This window comes from Mobula birostris, chromosome 3 (assembly GCF_030028105.1).
Source record: "Mobula birostris isolate sMobBir1 chromosome 3, sMobBir1.hap1, whole genome shotgun sequence".
In the NCBI taxonomy this organism is placed as follows: Eukaryota; Metazoa; Chordata; class Chondrichthyes; order Myliobatiformes; family Myliobatidae; genus Mobula; species Mobula birostris.
In genome coordinates this window covers 69,900,898-69,917,555 of record NC_092372.1, presented here as the reverse complement: position 1 = coordinate 69,917,555, position 16,658 = coordinate 69,900,898, and the positions used below count along the sequence as shown (strand labels likewise).

The 16,658-nt window shown below is 42.1% G+C and overlaps 1 protein-coding gene across 2 annotated transcripts; it reads right to left on the bottom strand.

Annotated features, from left to right (window-relative positions):
- Window positions 1–1,373: 1,373 nt before the first annotated feature.
- On the bottom strand, window positions 1,374–9,653 carry rpl9 (ribosomal protein L9). Of its 2 annotated transcripts, XM_072252854.1 has the most exons (7): window positions 9,564–9,653; window positions 9,365–9,480; window positions 5,596–5,691; window positions 4,993–5,125; window positions 4,818–4,898; window positions 2,766–2,888; window positions 1,374–1,552 (listed from the first exon to the last, which is right to left on the bottom strand). In XM_072252854.1, exons 1-6 carry the CDS (start codon window positions 9,607–9,609, stop codon window positions 2,782–2,784), a joined length of 579 nt encoding a protein of 192 aa, XP_072108955.1. In that variant the 5' UTR covers window positions 9,610–9,653; the 3' UTR covers window positions 1,374–1,552; window positions 2,766–2,781. The 2 variants fall into 2 exon arrangements, with proteins under 2 accessions (XP_072108955.1, XP_072108953.1); XM_072252852.1 differs by lacking the exon at window positions 2,766–2,888.
- Between the last annotated feature and the right edge of the window lie 7,005 nt (window positions 9,654–16,658).

The window sequence follows — 16,658 nt, the reverse complement described above, 5'->3', positions numbered from 1 at the left end:
TATTGTATATTTGTTTCTAAAAAATATCCTAGTTACTGTTCTGAGTTCATTAATCAGGCAATTTAAATTTAAAATAAAAAACTGCAGTCACTGTAAATCTGAAATAAACAAATGCTGGAAACTTTGAAGTTACACCTATGGAAGGAAAGACAAATCTAATATTTCAGGACAAACTGTCAGTTGCAGTTTTGATGAAAGATCAAACAGCATCCATGAAAGGAAAAAGTAAATGCTTAATTTTGAAGACATTTCAGAAGTTTTGATCAGAAAGGCTAATTCCATTTGATTCCACAGATGCTACCCAACTTGCTGCCTTTGTTTCATTCACAAAATAATGTTCTCCAGCTAAATGCAGATCTTTACAGGGCAGCCACCGCTTTACAAGGGTATCATTTGCTTCTGTTAACAGCATTCACTTCACTCCTTCTGCATCCAATTGAATCTCTATTCACAGTAACATTAATTCTGTCCAATATTAGTTTTGCTAATATAGGTAAGAACAACTGTATACGCAGCTATTCAAATGCCATTATCTGGGTTTGTCCTTGATCCTTTAGTCATATCTTGACTAAATTAGCAAGGAAGGCAAATGCAACATTAAGCATTCATTGAGAGGACAAGAATGGAAGCAATACTGAGATTTTATGCAGCATTGCAGAGGGTTTAGCAGGTTCAGGAGAATGATCTCAGGAACAAAAGGGTTAACATATTAGGAGGGTTTGTTGGCTCTAGGAATCTCATTATCAATAGTCCAGGGCACAGCCTTGGCCATCCTTAGGCCTAAGTACAGGGACATCCCTTTAGAACAGAGATGAGGAGGAATTTCTTTAGCTGGGGGGGGGGGAGAGGGAGGGGTTTGAGTTTGTGGAATCATTCCACAGACAGCTGAGGATGACAAGTCATTGGGTTTACTTAAAGCAGAAATTGATAGGTTCTGATTAGTAAGGGTGTCAAAGGTTACAGGGAGAAGACAGAAGAGGGGAATAATAAATCAACCATGATAGCATAGCAGGATAGACTCAATGGATCAAATGGCATAATTCTGCTTCTATGTTTCATGAGATTAATTGAAGATCCTAGGAATAGATACTGCTAGTAATGTAATCCTGTGCATCATCTGCAATGTCATTCCTCCTTGGAAAGAGCAGCAGGAAGGGAGCATTAATATCGAGTGTGCAAAGGGAAAATGGCAGAGGAAGTAGTTTGAGCAGTCAAGGTTCCTCACCAATCCAGACTAAAGCCAGGAGGATGGTAGAATGGGATTAAACTGGTTTTAGTACCAGAGTTATTTAAATCATACCGACTAGAACATAACCCTGGATAAGTGCATTGTCACAAAAATAACATCAAATAAAAACGGCAACAAGGCAATCCTCAGCCATTAGAATTTAATTTAACAGCTTTAACAGCCATTGTTTTTATAGATTATCCAGTATAAAGTGTCATTCTCCACTCTGTGCTACAACTGTCCCCTTGTCGCTCACATAGATGCCATCCAAGAATTTACGAATATCCTTCTTCTTCACTGTTGTTGCTTGCTGAATGAGAGCAGCTAAGAATAAAAACAAATAATTACACCAGAGCAAAACAAATTTTTAACTAATGTTAAAAACAAATGTTTGACTAATTTTTAACCATACCCAACTTGAGGCATCTAATTGTAATGAACAGCTGTATTCTATATTGTCACATTTACAAGGTTCGATGAGATTAAATTCAACATTCAATATTTCCAATTGATCATTTCCCACCAATTTATTCCCTGTTTCACTGGCTTTAAAGTGCACTATGGCAAACTGAAAGCTCACAAAATTCATCAAAACACTTTTTGCTGCAACTAATATCTGCAAGCAAATGATTTGTAAAGATGACTTTGAGGATATAACATCGCTATCACAAAGCTGCAACGATGTCAAACTGTCAACAATTCTGTGCCATCATGCCTTTTGGCAATGAGAACCTTAAATATTGAGCAATAAGTCAAGATGCTTCACTGAGGGTCTCGAGTCTGTGGAATTTACAAGCACAGAAGTATTTAGGTCATGTCACTTACTGTACTTAGGATAATTTTCAAAAGCCAACTATATCAAAGGCTATGGGAGTGGGGAAAAACTGGATGGTAGAGCAGGGTCAAAGGCTGAATGACCTACTCTTGCTTGTTTTTTTATTTACCCAGTAAAATATTTATAAGAAACAAATGGAATTTTTAAAGAATCAATTTTCCCTGTGGACATTCTCCATACTAATATGTTCCATGTTGGCTCAGCATAAAGGGCAGCAAGAATCCATAGAATTTATCTAGAGCCTTGAACATTCAAAATAAAAGCAGAAATACTAATAAATTTAATGTACCCATAATTTAGTCATTTTAATAAGCTACAATTTTCAAAATTTAGCAATTATCCTTAAAAATGTCACATTAGTACCCGTGCTGCTTGAATAGTTAATGATAGTGTGCACACAGCCCTTTAAGATGACCAGAAATCATCAAGCACTTTTGCTACTATCCACTCTTGCATCTTTTCTTATATAAACAGTTTCAAAAGATCTGTTATTTCTCAATGACTTCTAGAACAAAATTTCAGCAACATGTGGACATAGCAGTTTAGTGGCTGTAGATCAGGGGTTCCCAACCTGGGGTCCACAGAACACTTCCTTAACGGCATTGGTCCGTGGCATAAAGGTCAGGAAGCCCTGCTGTAGATGCTTCATACAAACCCTATGCGTGCCTGCTCCAATGGAGAAGACACAATACACTTTCTAACCTTTAATCCATTATGTCTAAGCTGAAGTCTCAACCACTGCACCCTTCTCAGAGACGTAAATACCATCCAAGAACTTTCGAATATCCTTGTTTTTGACTGTTGTTGCCTGTTGGATCAGGGCAGCTAGAAAAATAACAATTCGTGCAAAAAAATTAACAAAAAGAGGAATCATGCATTTAGGAGCCAAAAGGGAAATTGAAGGAAGAATATCAAATCATATTGCAGCAGCTCATAACCCTTAGGTTATCAATAATTATGTGGTTATACAGTAACCAGCAACTTAAGGGTTGAGCTAAGAAAAACAGTTCTAAAATTAATTCAGTTGACAAAGCAAAATTAAAATCAATTTAAGATTTTCACAATTTTGCAGATAATTGAACACTCAGAACGGCAAAAAAAATCACAAAGTTTTGGCATATTACGTAAGCCATTCAAAATCAAGCATCATTCAGGGGGCTGGGGAAAGATGAAGGCAGAATCAATCCTATTCACCACCATTTGCATCAACACAAATATTATATTAAGAAAACACAATGGAATTTGCTGTCTAACGCAAATGGCAAGGAAAGCAATTCATACAAATAGCACGGTGTATTAAAAGCAAAGCCAGGTGCTGATATTCTAAGACTAATAGTGCAGTGTTTAGGGCACAAGGGGAGGAGGAGGAAAAGGATCAAATAAGTTTCTCTGGGTATTGCAAAATGGTTATGTTTAGATTCATCCAACTCAAATCAACCTTGCACAAATTGGGAAAATATAACAATTAAAGAATATAGCAAATCCCCAGAGAATGATTTAAACTAACATAATTAAGGAAAATCACAAGATCTTTAAAGAGGATGATTCATATTCAGATCAGTTTGTAAGGACTCCTGAAGTAGCAGAAAACTAAACAGGAGACTACTCAAACCACTACAAAACTTCTCTAGTCATTAAAATGGTACAGGCAGTCAAAATCCAGGACATTTCAATGATGAAATGGTTGGTTCTAAAATTAGCTTCTCACAAACATTAACTGCATAATATATTTGAAGTGGAGGAGAGAAAACCATCACTCTTTAACCTATGAAGGTCCAGTTCCATGAGTTTTCTGAAACATAGCAATGCAAGCTGCAGGTGCATCAAAATATGTAATCACATTATGTTAGTGGACAAAAGATAGCACTTTTTTTTTTAAGACAATCAAATGATCAAGCAATCTATTGAGAAAACATCCAAAGCATAATGCTCATAATTCAAGACTGGGATAATACAAATTCAAAAATAAACAGCATCAGCCAGCAACAGAGAACTTCCATCGGCACAAGATTACAAAGCACTCCTTTGAAGTGGAAAGAAATACTTTAATCAAATCTAACACAGTGGAGCTCTCTTTTTTAAACATTATAATGGAAGTGGAATCTTAGGTTGACAGATTCCTTCTATAAAACCAAATTCACCACTGGCTCCTTATAGACCAATAATGACACTTGCACCAACCAATTGGCATAAAGTACATTTCAAAGCTATACAAGCAACACACATAAAAGTTGCTGGTGAACGCAGCAGGCCAGGCAGCATCTCTAGGAAGAGGTGCAGTCGACGTTTCAGGCCGAGACCCTTCATCAGGACTAACTGTTAGTCTCGGCCTGAAACGTCGACTGTACCTCTTCCTAGAGATGCTGCCTGGTCTGCTGCGTTCACCAGCAACTTTTATGTGTGTTGCTTGAATTTCCAGCATCTGCAGAATTCCTGTTGTTTGCGTTTCAAAGCTATACCACCATTTAAATTAGAAAAATATCTGAAAACAATGTAGAAGGAAAAGGTGTGTTGAGCTAAAGGCATTTATCTAGCTTAAACTATGAAGTTTGAAAAACAATTTTAAATACAAACTATCACCCAATTCACTTATATACAAATTCTTAGTGCTATGACTTCCTTCATCCATGAAATATTAAACATATATTGTGCAGATCCTGTGATCTGTAGCTTTAAAAAAGGTTGTACAAATTAGACAGATATTTTCAATTCTACTGAGAAGTCAGACACCCAAGGTGACTGTACCATACTAACCAGAGTTTGACACCAGTTCAATATCATTTCCTTCAAGAACAAGCTCATCTTTCTGGGCCTGGGAAACAATGCACGTAACACCTGATGCAAGCAAGAAAGGACAATTAATGCAATTGCAACAAACCTATATTCCCTCAAAAATATTTTCAGAAATTCTAAGTATTCTTGTACTCACCTGGCTTCATACGGACTCTACGAATATACTTCTCTCCCAAGAAGTTACGGATCTCTACCAGAGACCCTGCCTCTTGAACAACCACATTGATGGGGAAATGAGCATATACAGATCTCATTTTGTAACGGAAACCCTAATTTTGGAAAATTGGATAAAAATTAGATACATTTCATAAATTTGAAGCTTTCAATTAGACATGCTAACCATACTGTATGAAACATCAACAGATTCAACATTCAAGCAACAATTATTCTCTATCAAATGTTCACCAAATGTTTCCTATGAGACTGTAGAAGTTGTTGAAGGAAGAAATAAGCAGACAGAACTAGAAACATTAAGAATAATATCTCTAATAGATTTATCCATAAACATTTGCTGTGGTAAGTTATCATCATTAACTGTGGTTGAAAGCACAGTTTTAGTCAACCATGTCATCAAGATTGATGGTAAAAGTCAAATCACCAGCATCATTGGTTAGGGCAGGAAGATTAAATGATGAATTTCAAATTGTACAAGACGAGAATTTTTCGTATCCAAGTAATTGTACACAATGAAGAAACCAAGCTCAGCACAAGAGGAAGTTCACTCATTCTGATCACTCACCACTGTGACACCCTTGATCATGTTCTGGACGTGACTACAGATTGTCCGCACTGTTGCTAGCTCCTTCCTGTTACCCCACCATTTGTCAACTCGAAGCTTAGAAATACAAACAACCATGTAGTTATATAGACGTTACTGATTTGCAAAATGGTTATATGGCATCGCTTTAACATGTATGACAGTACACAGTGACTATAATTAAGTTCAGCATGTTGTGCTTTAGTAATGTGAAGAACACACTTTGGAGCAAATATCAAGTAATAATTCACATTTATATTCCAATACATCTAGTTTATATATTCTAGTTATAAGCTTCACCCAAGATAAAATTCAATTTCACAAATATATTTATCCACAGTGTTTTACTGAGATCACCTGGAATCCTTAAACAGAAACAAAGCCGAAGAAAATCTGCTATTATAAACCAGCCATTCCACTCGTGCCAGACCGGCTCTGCTTTTATCAGTTACCCAAATGACTATTGAATTGAAAGTGCAAATTGTGGTGTATCCATTTTGAAAACAAAGATGAGGGATATTCTGGTAATTTTCCTTCTCCAAATCAAGTTCAAAGTAAATTTACTACAAAAGTATGTATGTTACCATATACCACCTTAAGATTAATGTTCTTGCAGACATTCCTAGGAGAAAAATACAACAGAATTATATGAGAGAAGTACATATAAACAGACAAGGACTGACAAACAACCAATGATAAAAGAAACTGAGCAAATAAAAACAACAAGAACATGAGTTGCAACGAGTCCTTGAAAACGAATCTGTAAGTTGCAGAATGAGTTCAGAGTTGTGGTGGATGAAGTTATCCACACTTGCTCTGGAGCCTGATAGTTGAAGAGTAATTAATGTTTCTGAACCTATGATTTGGCATGCAAGGCTTCTATACAACCTGCCCATTGGTGGATAGAGAGAAGAGGGCATGACCTAGGTGGTGGGGGGTCTTCGAAGAACAGATGCAGTTCCATGTTACTGCTCCATGGAAATGTACTGAATGGAGGGGGGGGGCTTCATCTACGATGGACTGAGCTGTATCCATTACTTTCAGTAATTTTTCCATTCCTGGGGATCAGTGTTTCCACGCCAGGCAGCAATGCAACCAATTAGAACGCTTTCCACTGTGCATGGATAGAAGTTTGCCAAAGTTTTTGGTGACATGACCTATCTATGCAGAAGAGGCAGTGCTATTGCCTCTTGGGTATGGTAGTCTTGGGGTAAACAAGACGCGAGCGTCTTTTTTCGTGCGAAATGTATCCCCATAATTTCAGAGGTCTGTAAAGCTTTATGGAAAGCATTGCAGCCACAGTTCCTTCCCTGCCTTCAGTCACCCAATGGGAAGCTATTGCAGTGTAGGAGGAAATGCGATGCTACCAAGCAGACCAATCACAGCTGTTGCGTTCTGCGTTGCCGCGATGCACGGTTACATGTTGGGAGAGGTGCACGTCGCAGCAATGCAGGTTTTCGCGTAGGGTTCCGCGTTGGCTTTGCGGTGATGCAGACCTTACGGTGACGCGTTGACGCAGATGTATAAACCAGGCTTAAGAACACAGCACCTGTGATAGTGAAGAATGTGGAGATGCTGCAAATCTGAATTGACTGGGATCTGCCAGTGAGGAAACTGAAGATCCAACTACACAGGGAGATACCAAGGTCCAGGTCTTCGGGCTTAATGATGAGTATCAAGGTGATATAGATGAGTGTTGAATGCTGAGCTGTAGTCAATGAAGAGCATCCTGGCATATGCATCTTCATTATCCAGGCGTTTCATTGCTGAGTGAAGAGTCTGCTGTTGACTCGCGGTGATGGCAGGCAAATAGGAACAGATCCCGGTCACTCCTCAGGCAGGAGTGGGTACAGAACCAGGAAACTCCTCCACATCTCAATGCAACTTTCAACTCTTACACATGCATCCATCTATACTTTTCCTCCCTACCTTAAACATTGCATTCATGCACGTCGGTTTCCCAACTACATACTCATTTCCATCCATCAGCATTCATCTGAATTTAATTTGCATTAAGTTTAAAAGGAAAACAAATGAACTCTATATATAAAGATATTTCTTCAAATTTTCAATACATAGTGTCATTGACTACAGCCAAGTTTCCCCTGCCCTGGGGTAAAATAGATTAACCAATCAATGCCACTTCATTTATAAACTTCAGAGTACAACCCAAATAGCCGTTTGAAGTTGCCTGAAGAATTGAGCACCCAAGATCAGCACTGTCACTGAAGGTTAGTTACATGTTCAAACCTTGGTTTAAAAATGCATTTCAAACCATGAACTGCCTGCTCAGGCAAAGAATCAAGATGATCATGTTCCAAATTTAAAACAATACTACTCCAGTTTTGCAAAGTAACCACTTTATTAGTGGAGGGCTATTAAAATTGCAAATGCCATTCCATTCTTCAAGAAGGGAGGAAGGCAGAAGGGAAATTATAGGCCAGTTAGCCTGACCTCAGTGGTTGGGAAGATGTTGGAGTTGATCATTATGGAAGAAGTTTCAGGGTACTTGGAAGCACAATTCAGCATAATTTCCTTCATTGGAAATCTTGCCTGACAAGTCTGTTGGAACTATGAGGAAATAGCAAGCAGGCTAGACAAAGTCAATGGATGTTATGCACTTGGATTTTCATAAGGCCTCTGACAAGGTGTTGCACATGAGGCTGCTTAACAAGAACCCAGGGTATTACAAGAAAGATACTAGGATGGATAGAGCATTGACTGATTTTAAGGAGGCAAAGAGTGGGAATAGAGAGCCTTTTCTGATTGGCTGCCAGTGACTGGTGGGTCGTTGTTGGGATTGCTTCATTCTACGGTGTATGTCAGTGATTTGAATGATAAAATTGATGGCTTTGCAGCCAATACGAAGATAAGTGGAGTGACAGGTAGTGCTGAGGAACTAGGGAGGCCGCAAAAGGACTTAAGACAGATTAGGAGAATCACCAATGTGGCCGATGGAATACAGTGTCAGGAAGTGTATGGTCATGCACTTTGGCAGAAGGAATTGAAGTACTGAAAACTTTCTAAATGGAGAGAAAATTCAAAAGTACAAGGGCAAAAGGACTTGGGATGCCCTAAAGGTTAACTTGCAGTTTGAGTCTGTGGTGAGGAAGGCAAATACAATGTCAGTACTCATGTTGAGAGGACTAAGATATAAAAACAAAGATATAATATTGAAGCTTTATAATGCACTGGTGAGGCCTCACTTGGAGTATTGTGAGCAGTTTTGGGCCCCCCATCTGAGAAAGGATGTGCAGACATTGGAGAGGCTTCAAAGAAAGTTCACAAAAAATGATTCTGGGAATGAAAGGCTTATCATTATGAGGAAGGATCTCATTCAAACCTGCTGAATGTTGGCGTAGAAAGTGGAGAGGATGCTTCCTATAGTGGGGGAGTCTAGGACCAGAGGGCACGACCTCAGAATAGAGGGACATCCATTTCAAACAAGATGAGGAGGAATTTCTTTAGCCAGAGAGTGGTGAATCTGTGGCATTAGTTGCCAGGCAGCCGTGGAGGCCAAGTCATTGGGTGTATGTGAGGAGGAGGTGAACAGGTTCTTGACTTGTCAGGGCATGAATGATCATGGGAGGACGTAGGAGAATGGGGTTGAGAGGGAAATGGATCAGCCATGATCAAATGGTGGAGCAGACTTGATGGGCTGAATGGCCTAGTTCTGCTCCTGTGTCTTATGGTCTAGTTGATATATTCAACACTTCCATTAAATAATTCAAGTGAAAGGCAAACTTCTTACCTTTTTCTTCTTGATACCAAGAAGACTGAGTTCCAAGTTGATGTGATTAAATTCTCTTCGTAATTTTCCTCGAGGCCCCTTTACAACAACGGTACGGCCTTTCAAGGACACATCAACTATAAACAAGATAATGCCAGTTACTTGCAAACAGTTGATGTGATGATACAAGCTTCAAAATTTTAAATTTCAGTAACCATACCATTGTCAGGGATATCAACAATCTGGTTGCTGAGAATGGTCTTCATTCTGGAAAAAAAGAGTAAAGCTCGATTTGAGATATTATGAATAGGAATTCAAAAAACTTCCAAGAAAACTCGAAGTCAAATGTAGCAGGCACGTGGAAAAATATTATATGCATTTCAGTGTTTTAATCTGAATGTACCATCTGGGAGTTAATGAAGTCAAAGATAAACAGCTAAAAACATGCTTCAGAAATATCTTGGCAGATGGATGAGGAAAGAATAGTCCTCTTATGGGAGAATATCAGTCCTCAGAATCTTTCTCAGAGTGGTGGAACCATCCTTTAATACCACTGAATTAGATTTTGACACAAAAAAAAATGGGTCTAAGATTTCTGGAAATAAGCAAGAATCTGGTGCATAAATTTCAATCAGATCTTAATGAATGGCAGAAGGGCTTGGTGAAGTCAAATGGCCTGCACCAGCTTCTGATACAGATTGCTATGTTATTCAGAACCACTGTAACTTAGATCAAATGTTAAGATCAAGACTTCTGTTGAATTTAATCCTTCAAGACACTTCGGGGCTGGTATTTACATTAAAGTGTTTTGTCAAAATAGGATCTTTTATATCCATCCAAAAGGCCAGACTGAATTTCTGATCAGAGAAAAGACACTAATAATCTGGTATTCATTATTTGGAACACCAACCCATATTCTGCAGAGAAACCTTTGCACTAAAAACCTATCCAACCTCAGAGCTAAATATCAACAGCCCTAATGAAAAAGCAAGAGTTTGCCCTCAAAGATTACTTCCAAAATACCTGTCAATTTCTGTTACCCAGGACCATGCAACTCAAAAACGAAGTTGCCTACCACAATCTTTTACAAACAACAATTGATTAAAATATATCAACCAGTGGCCCAGTGTGATCGTGCCAAGGTCTTTCCAAACAATAAAATTTCAGAGGTCCATCATTTCAGGCTTAATTACATCTACATCACCCCCACTTAAAAGCAGATCGAGTGGTTCCACTGGGACTTCGGAAAGGTTCATACGGAAGACAAACTTTGACCAAGTATGGGTACAGAGCAGGGCGTCTAGACCACTTTGCACCTTCGCCTTTTCAGCCGGGTGAGGCAGCTCCCCGGGGTAGTCTACGGACGGACAGTGGCAGAGTTTAGGCCTCTCCGGTCACCCACTAATCCGGCAGGCAGGGCTGGAACGTAATACTCCGCCGCTGCCCCACAAAACACACAGAATCGACCTCCATCAGAGGAAATAACCGCGGCAATATCAGCCTGCCCCGCAGCACAAGACCACCCGCGCCCCATTAGTGCCGATTTCGGGCCAGCAGACCGCAGGAAACGACCGATGAAGGCAGATTCCACCCACCCAACCAAACTGCTAACTCCCTCACCTCGCTGAAGATGGAGGAAAGGAAATTACGTACCCTTCCGCCCGCTGTTGTAGGTGTACGTCTGGCGTCACAGTGACGTCAACTCGCAGCGCATGGTTCCCGGAAGACGTCCCTGATAAAATGCTGCAGATGCTGGAAACCTGCAACGGGGGGCATTGTGCATTAAACAAAACATTGAAAATGATAGGGAAACACCAGACAGGATTGTGTGAGGAATGTCAGGAAGAGGAGTCAGTAGAACATGTAGTTTTGTGTTGCAGGAAGTATGGGATACAGAGAGAGATGATGAGAAATAAATTAAGGGAGTTGGGGATCACATTAAAAGGGTTGCTGGGCATGGGTGAGAGAGCACAAGTCTAGGTATTTTTGGCGTTTTTAAGGGGTACAGGGGTTTTTTATAGAATATGATGAATAAACAGGAATAGGATACTAGGATGGTCAAAGATGGGAGGGTGAAGTGTAGGGGTGTGATTGGGTGAAGGGATTTAGAATGTATGTCTAGTGCACATTCTGGAGCAGAGGGTGGCGGTAATGCACCATTAAGCTGGATGCCAACCGCCGTAAAACAAGATACAGACAGACAGAAACCTGCAACGGGAAAACAACGTATGGTGCAGAGAAAGAGGTGGCCGCTTTCCTCAGTCGCTGGGAAACTTTAATGCAGATCCTATTTAATGGTGCCTGACTTTCACAGTATTTTCATTGAGTCCGTTTTTGCTTATCTATTAAAACTCAACGGCAATAAGACCAAGGAATTGATTGTGGACTTCAGGAAGGGAAAGATCTGACAACGCATCGAAGGGTCGGCAGTGGGAAAGATGACAGCAGCTTCAAGTTCTTGGGCGTCAATTAAGAAGAGGCTGCACTTTATTGGAGTGTGAGGAGATTTGGTATGTCACCAAAGACGGGCAGACAGATGGAGAGCGTCCTCATCTTTTGCCTGATGGTCTGGTATGAAAGGGCCAATGCACAGGACCGGAAAAAGCTGCAGATAGTTGTAAACTCTTCACGGACACCTGCTTCCGTAGCGTTGAGGACACCACACCTTCAGAAGGAGATGCCTCAAAAAGGCGTCGTCCATCATTAGGACCCCCACCAACCATGTCATGCCTTCTCACTACTCCCAGCAGGTACAGGAGCCTGAAGACACACACTCAACACTTATAGGTTCTTCCCCTCCACCATGGGCAATGAATACTACCTCACTATCTTGCTCCTTTGCACCATTTTATTTTTTGTGTTGCGCTGTAATGCTGGCACAAAGCAACAAATTACATTCACAGCATATGTCAGATATAATAAAACTGATTCTGAATCTATTATTGTCCAGGAAATGTGAGAATTCGCTCCAAAATCTATTTCACCAACTCTTCTTCTGAGTAAATCTTTCCTCCACCCTGATCCTGTTTGACCTCACTGAACCTACCATCTCACACTTCTCCTGATTCGGGAGGCAGGTGCAGGAATCCAATTTTGTCAGGTTTCGGAGGGGCACCGATTCAGGGAATGACTCTGAAAAGGCAGGCGTGCAGCCTCGTCTGGATTTCTTTGGTACAGATAGGCGAGATGGTAGCAGAGTGGTTAGTGTAACACTATTACAGTGGCAGCAACTTGGGTTCAATTCTGCCGCTGTCTGTAAGGAACTTGCATGTTCTCCCCATGAACCTGTGCCTTTCCTCCCACATTCCAAAGACAAAGAGTTTAATTGGTCACGTTGGTGTAATGGATGGTGTGGGCTCATCAGTTCAGAAGGGCCCTTTACTGCATTGTATCTCTAAATTTTAAAAATAACACAACAAAATGGCTACCACTTTAAAACACAGCAAACCAAACGGAGCTCTGCACTAGGATCCAATAGTAAATCTTCACTAGCAGAAGCCGAAATTGCTGGCATCCAACAAAAATGTTGCATTTTCTGAACGGGCGAATGTAAAAATTCCTATGAGCATTTTGCTAAAGTTCTTCAAGAATAATTTGCAACTGTCTTCATAAAAGACCAGGATGCTGCCAATGTTGTAATAAGGACACTCAGGAGTGAAGTGTTGGATGACAGATATTCAGAAAAGGAAGAAATGATAAAGGGTTATCTTCGTTAAAAATGATCCAACTCCCACATTGTGCCAAAATGCAACCTGGGCTTTTAAAAGAAGCACAGAAGAAAATTGTGAAGTATCAGGCTACAGTTTTCTCAGTCCTTTCTAGGTAAAGGACTGGTGCCCGAGGTCTCCCGACACTGCACCGTTGTTTAAAAAAATGAGGAAGGGATATGTCAAAAATTATGAGTCAGTTAGGTAATAGTGGAGAGCAATTTATTGGAATCCGCTCTAAATGACAGTAAAAATATTTATGGGGGGGCACAGATTAATCCAGAACAGCCAGTGTCGATTTGTTACGGGAACATTGTGTCTAACTAAATTGCTTACTTTTTCTGAGGAAGTTACAAGAATAGTTAATGAGCTTCTAACTTCACCCCGCCCCCCCCCACCTGGTCTCTTACCTCATACCTGCCCATGCCCTCTCCTCCCCCAACCTTCCTTTTCTGGCTTTCACCCTTCTCTCCAGTCCTGATGAAGGGTCTCGGCCTGAGACATTGACTCTTTATTTCTCTCCAGAGACACTGCCTGGGTGCCGAATTCCTCCAGCATTTTGTCTGTGTTACCTGAGATTTCCAGCATCTGCAGAGTCACTTGTGTTTATGAGGGGGGTGAGTTTGAGGCAGTCTACATGGATTTTCGCAAGAATTCTGTCAAGGCCCCACTTGATAGGCAAGTCAGAAAAGTAAATGTCCCAATTGGATTTCAGAAACAACAGGAATTCTGCAGATGCTGGAAATTCAAGCAACACACATCAAAGTTGCTGGTGAACGCAGCAGACCAGGCAGCATCTCTAGGAAGAGGTACAGTCGACGTTTCAGGCTGAGACTCTTCATCAGGACTAACTGAAGGAAGAGCTAGTAAGAGATTTGAAAGTGGGAGGGGGAGGAGGAGATACAAAATGATAGGAGAAGACAGGAAGGGGAAGGATGGAGCCAAGAGCTGGACAGATGATTGGCAAAGGGGATATGAGAGGATCATGGGACGGGAGGCCCAGGGAGAAGGAAAAGTGGGGGGGGGGGGAACCAGAGAATGGGCAAGGGGTATATTCAGAGGGACAGAGGGAGAAAAAGGAGAGTGAGAGAAAGAATGTGTGTATAAAAATAAATAACAGATGGGGTACAAGGGGGAGGTGGGGCATTAGCGGAAGTTCTCGCAATTCATCCATCTCCGCCGCATTTGCTCTCAGGATGAGGCTTTTCATTCTAGGACGAGGGAGATGTCCTCCTTTTTTAAAAAAAGGGGCTTCCATTCCTCCACCATCAACTCTGCTCTCAAACGCATCTCCCCCATTACACGCACATCTGCTCTCACTCCATCCTCCCACCACCCCACTAGGAATAGGGTTCCCCTGGTCCTCACCTACCACCCCACCAGCCTCCGGGTCCAACATATTATTCTCCGTAACTTCCGCCACCTCCAACGGGATCCCACCACTAAGCACATCTTTCCCTCCCCCCTCTCTCTGCATTCCACAGGGATCACTCCCTAACGCGACTCCCTTGTCCATTCGACCCCCCCATCCCTCCCCACTGATCTCCCTCCTGGCACTTATCCTTGTAAGCGGAACAAGTGCTACACATGCCCTTACACTTCCTCCCTTACCACCATTCAGGGCCCCAGACAGTCCTTCCAGGTGAGGCGACACTTCACCTGTGAGTCGGCTGGGGTGATATAGTGCGTTCGGTGCTCCCGATGTGGCCTTCCATATATTGGCGAGACCCGACGCAGACTGGGAGACCGCTTTGCTGAACACCTACGCTCTGTCCGCCAGAGAAAGCAGGATCTCCCAGTGGCCACACATTTTAATTCCACATCCCATTCCCATTCTAATATGTCTATCCACGGACTCCTCTACTGTAAAGATGAAGGCACACTCAGGTTGGAGGAACAACAGCTTATCTTCCGTCTGGGTAGCCTCCAACCTGATGGCATGAACATTGACTTCTCTAACTTCCGCTAATGCCCCACCTCCCCATTGTACCCCATCCATTATTTATTTTTATACACACATTCTTTCTCTCACTCTCCTTTTTCTCCCTCTGTCCCTCTGACTATACCCCTTGCCCATCCTCTGGGTTCCCCCCCCCCTTGTCTTTCTCCCTGGGCCTCCTGTCCCATGATCCTCTCATATCCCCTTTGTCAATCACCTGTCCAGCTCTTGGCTCCATCCCTCCCCCTCCTGTCTTCTCCTATCATTTTGTATCTCCCCCTGCCCCTCCCACTTTCAAATCTCTTACTAACTCTTCCTTCAGTTAGTCCTGACGAAGGGTCTCGGCCCGAAACATCGACTGTACCTCTTCCTAGAGATGCTGCCCGGCCTGCTGCGTTCACCAGCAACTTTGGTGTGTGTTGCTTAGATTTCAGAATCAGGTTTATTAGCATTGTCTTATTTGGTGTGAACTTTGCTGTTTTCTGGCAGCAGAGCAGGCCAGAGACAAAAAATTACAATGAATTGTGAAATAAATGAACAGCACAACACAAAGGAATAGTGTGTGTCAGTTCATGGACTCTTCAGAAATCTGACGGCGGAAGGGAAGAACTGTTTCTGAATTGTTGAGGGGATCTTCATGCCCCTGTACCTCTGCTCTGATGCTAGTAATGAGAAGAGGTCCTGGCTCACGTGGTGGGGGTTCTTAACAATGGATGCTGTCTTCTCGAGGCACCACTTCCTACACGTGTCCTTGATGGCAGGGAATGCTGTTCCCATGATGGACTTGCTGAGCCCATAACCCTTTGCAGCCTCCTGTGATCCTGTGCATTTCAGCCTCCATACCAGGCCGTGACGCAGCCAGTCAGAACGCTCTCCACTGTACAAATATGTAACAGCCTTTGGTGACGTGATAAAACTAAATGAAGTACAGCCGTTACTGTGCCTTCTTCGTGATTGTGTCAGGTCCAGGAGAAATCCCAAGCGACGCCCAGGAACTTTCCAGTGGTGACCCTTTGATGAGGATGGATGCGTGACCTCCCCACTTCACCTTCCTGAAGACTACAGTCAATTCCTTGGTCGTGATGACATCGAGTGCAAGACTGTTATTGCAACACCACTCAGTCAGTCAGCAAATATATCTCACTCCTGTACAATTCCTCATTGCTGTCCGAGGTTTTGACAACAACAGTAGTGTCATCTGCCAGTTTACAGATGGCATTTGAGCTGTGCTTAGCCATACGGTCATGAATGTAGACAGAGTAGAAAGCAGTGGGCTAAGCAAGTATCCTTGAGGAGAGCCTGGGTTGATTGTCAGTGAGAAGTCGTTATCACCAATCTTCTCCTCCAGCCCCCACCTTCCATCAACTCCCCAGTCACCATGGACTCACCTTCACCACTGAGCAGGTGGGAAGGGCTTTGGGGAAATTCAGACATGACAAAGCACCGGGACCGGATGGTGTGAACCCTAGGGTCCTGAGGGAGTGTGCTGAGCAGCTGTGTGGAGTTCTCCAGCCCATTTTCAGTCTGAGTCTCAGCCTGGAAAGGGTCCGGACTGTGTGGCAAACATCACGTGTAATCCCAGTACCCAAGTAGGGCTGACCAAAAGTTTTGAATGACTAGCATCCAGTGGCCCTGATCTCACACATCGTAAAGACCCGAGAGAGGCTGG

Coding starts and splice junctions, on each gene's coding strand:
- rpl9 (XM_072252852.1), bottom strand. CDS start 9,609: ATGAAGACCATTCTCAGCAACCAGATTGTTGATATCCCTGACAATG. Junction 4,899..4,992: donor TAGAGTCCGTATGAAGCCAG/GTGAGTACAAGA, acceptor TGCTTGCATCAG/GTGTTACGTGCATTGTTTCC. Junction 1,553..4,817: donor TGAACTGGTGTCAAACTCTG/GTTAGTATGGTA, acceptor TTTTATTCTTAG/CTGCTCTCATTCAGCAAGCA.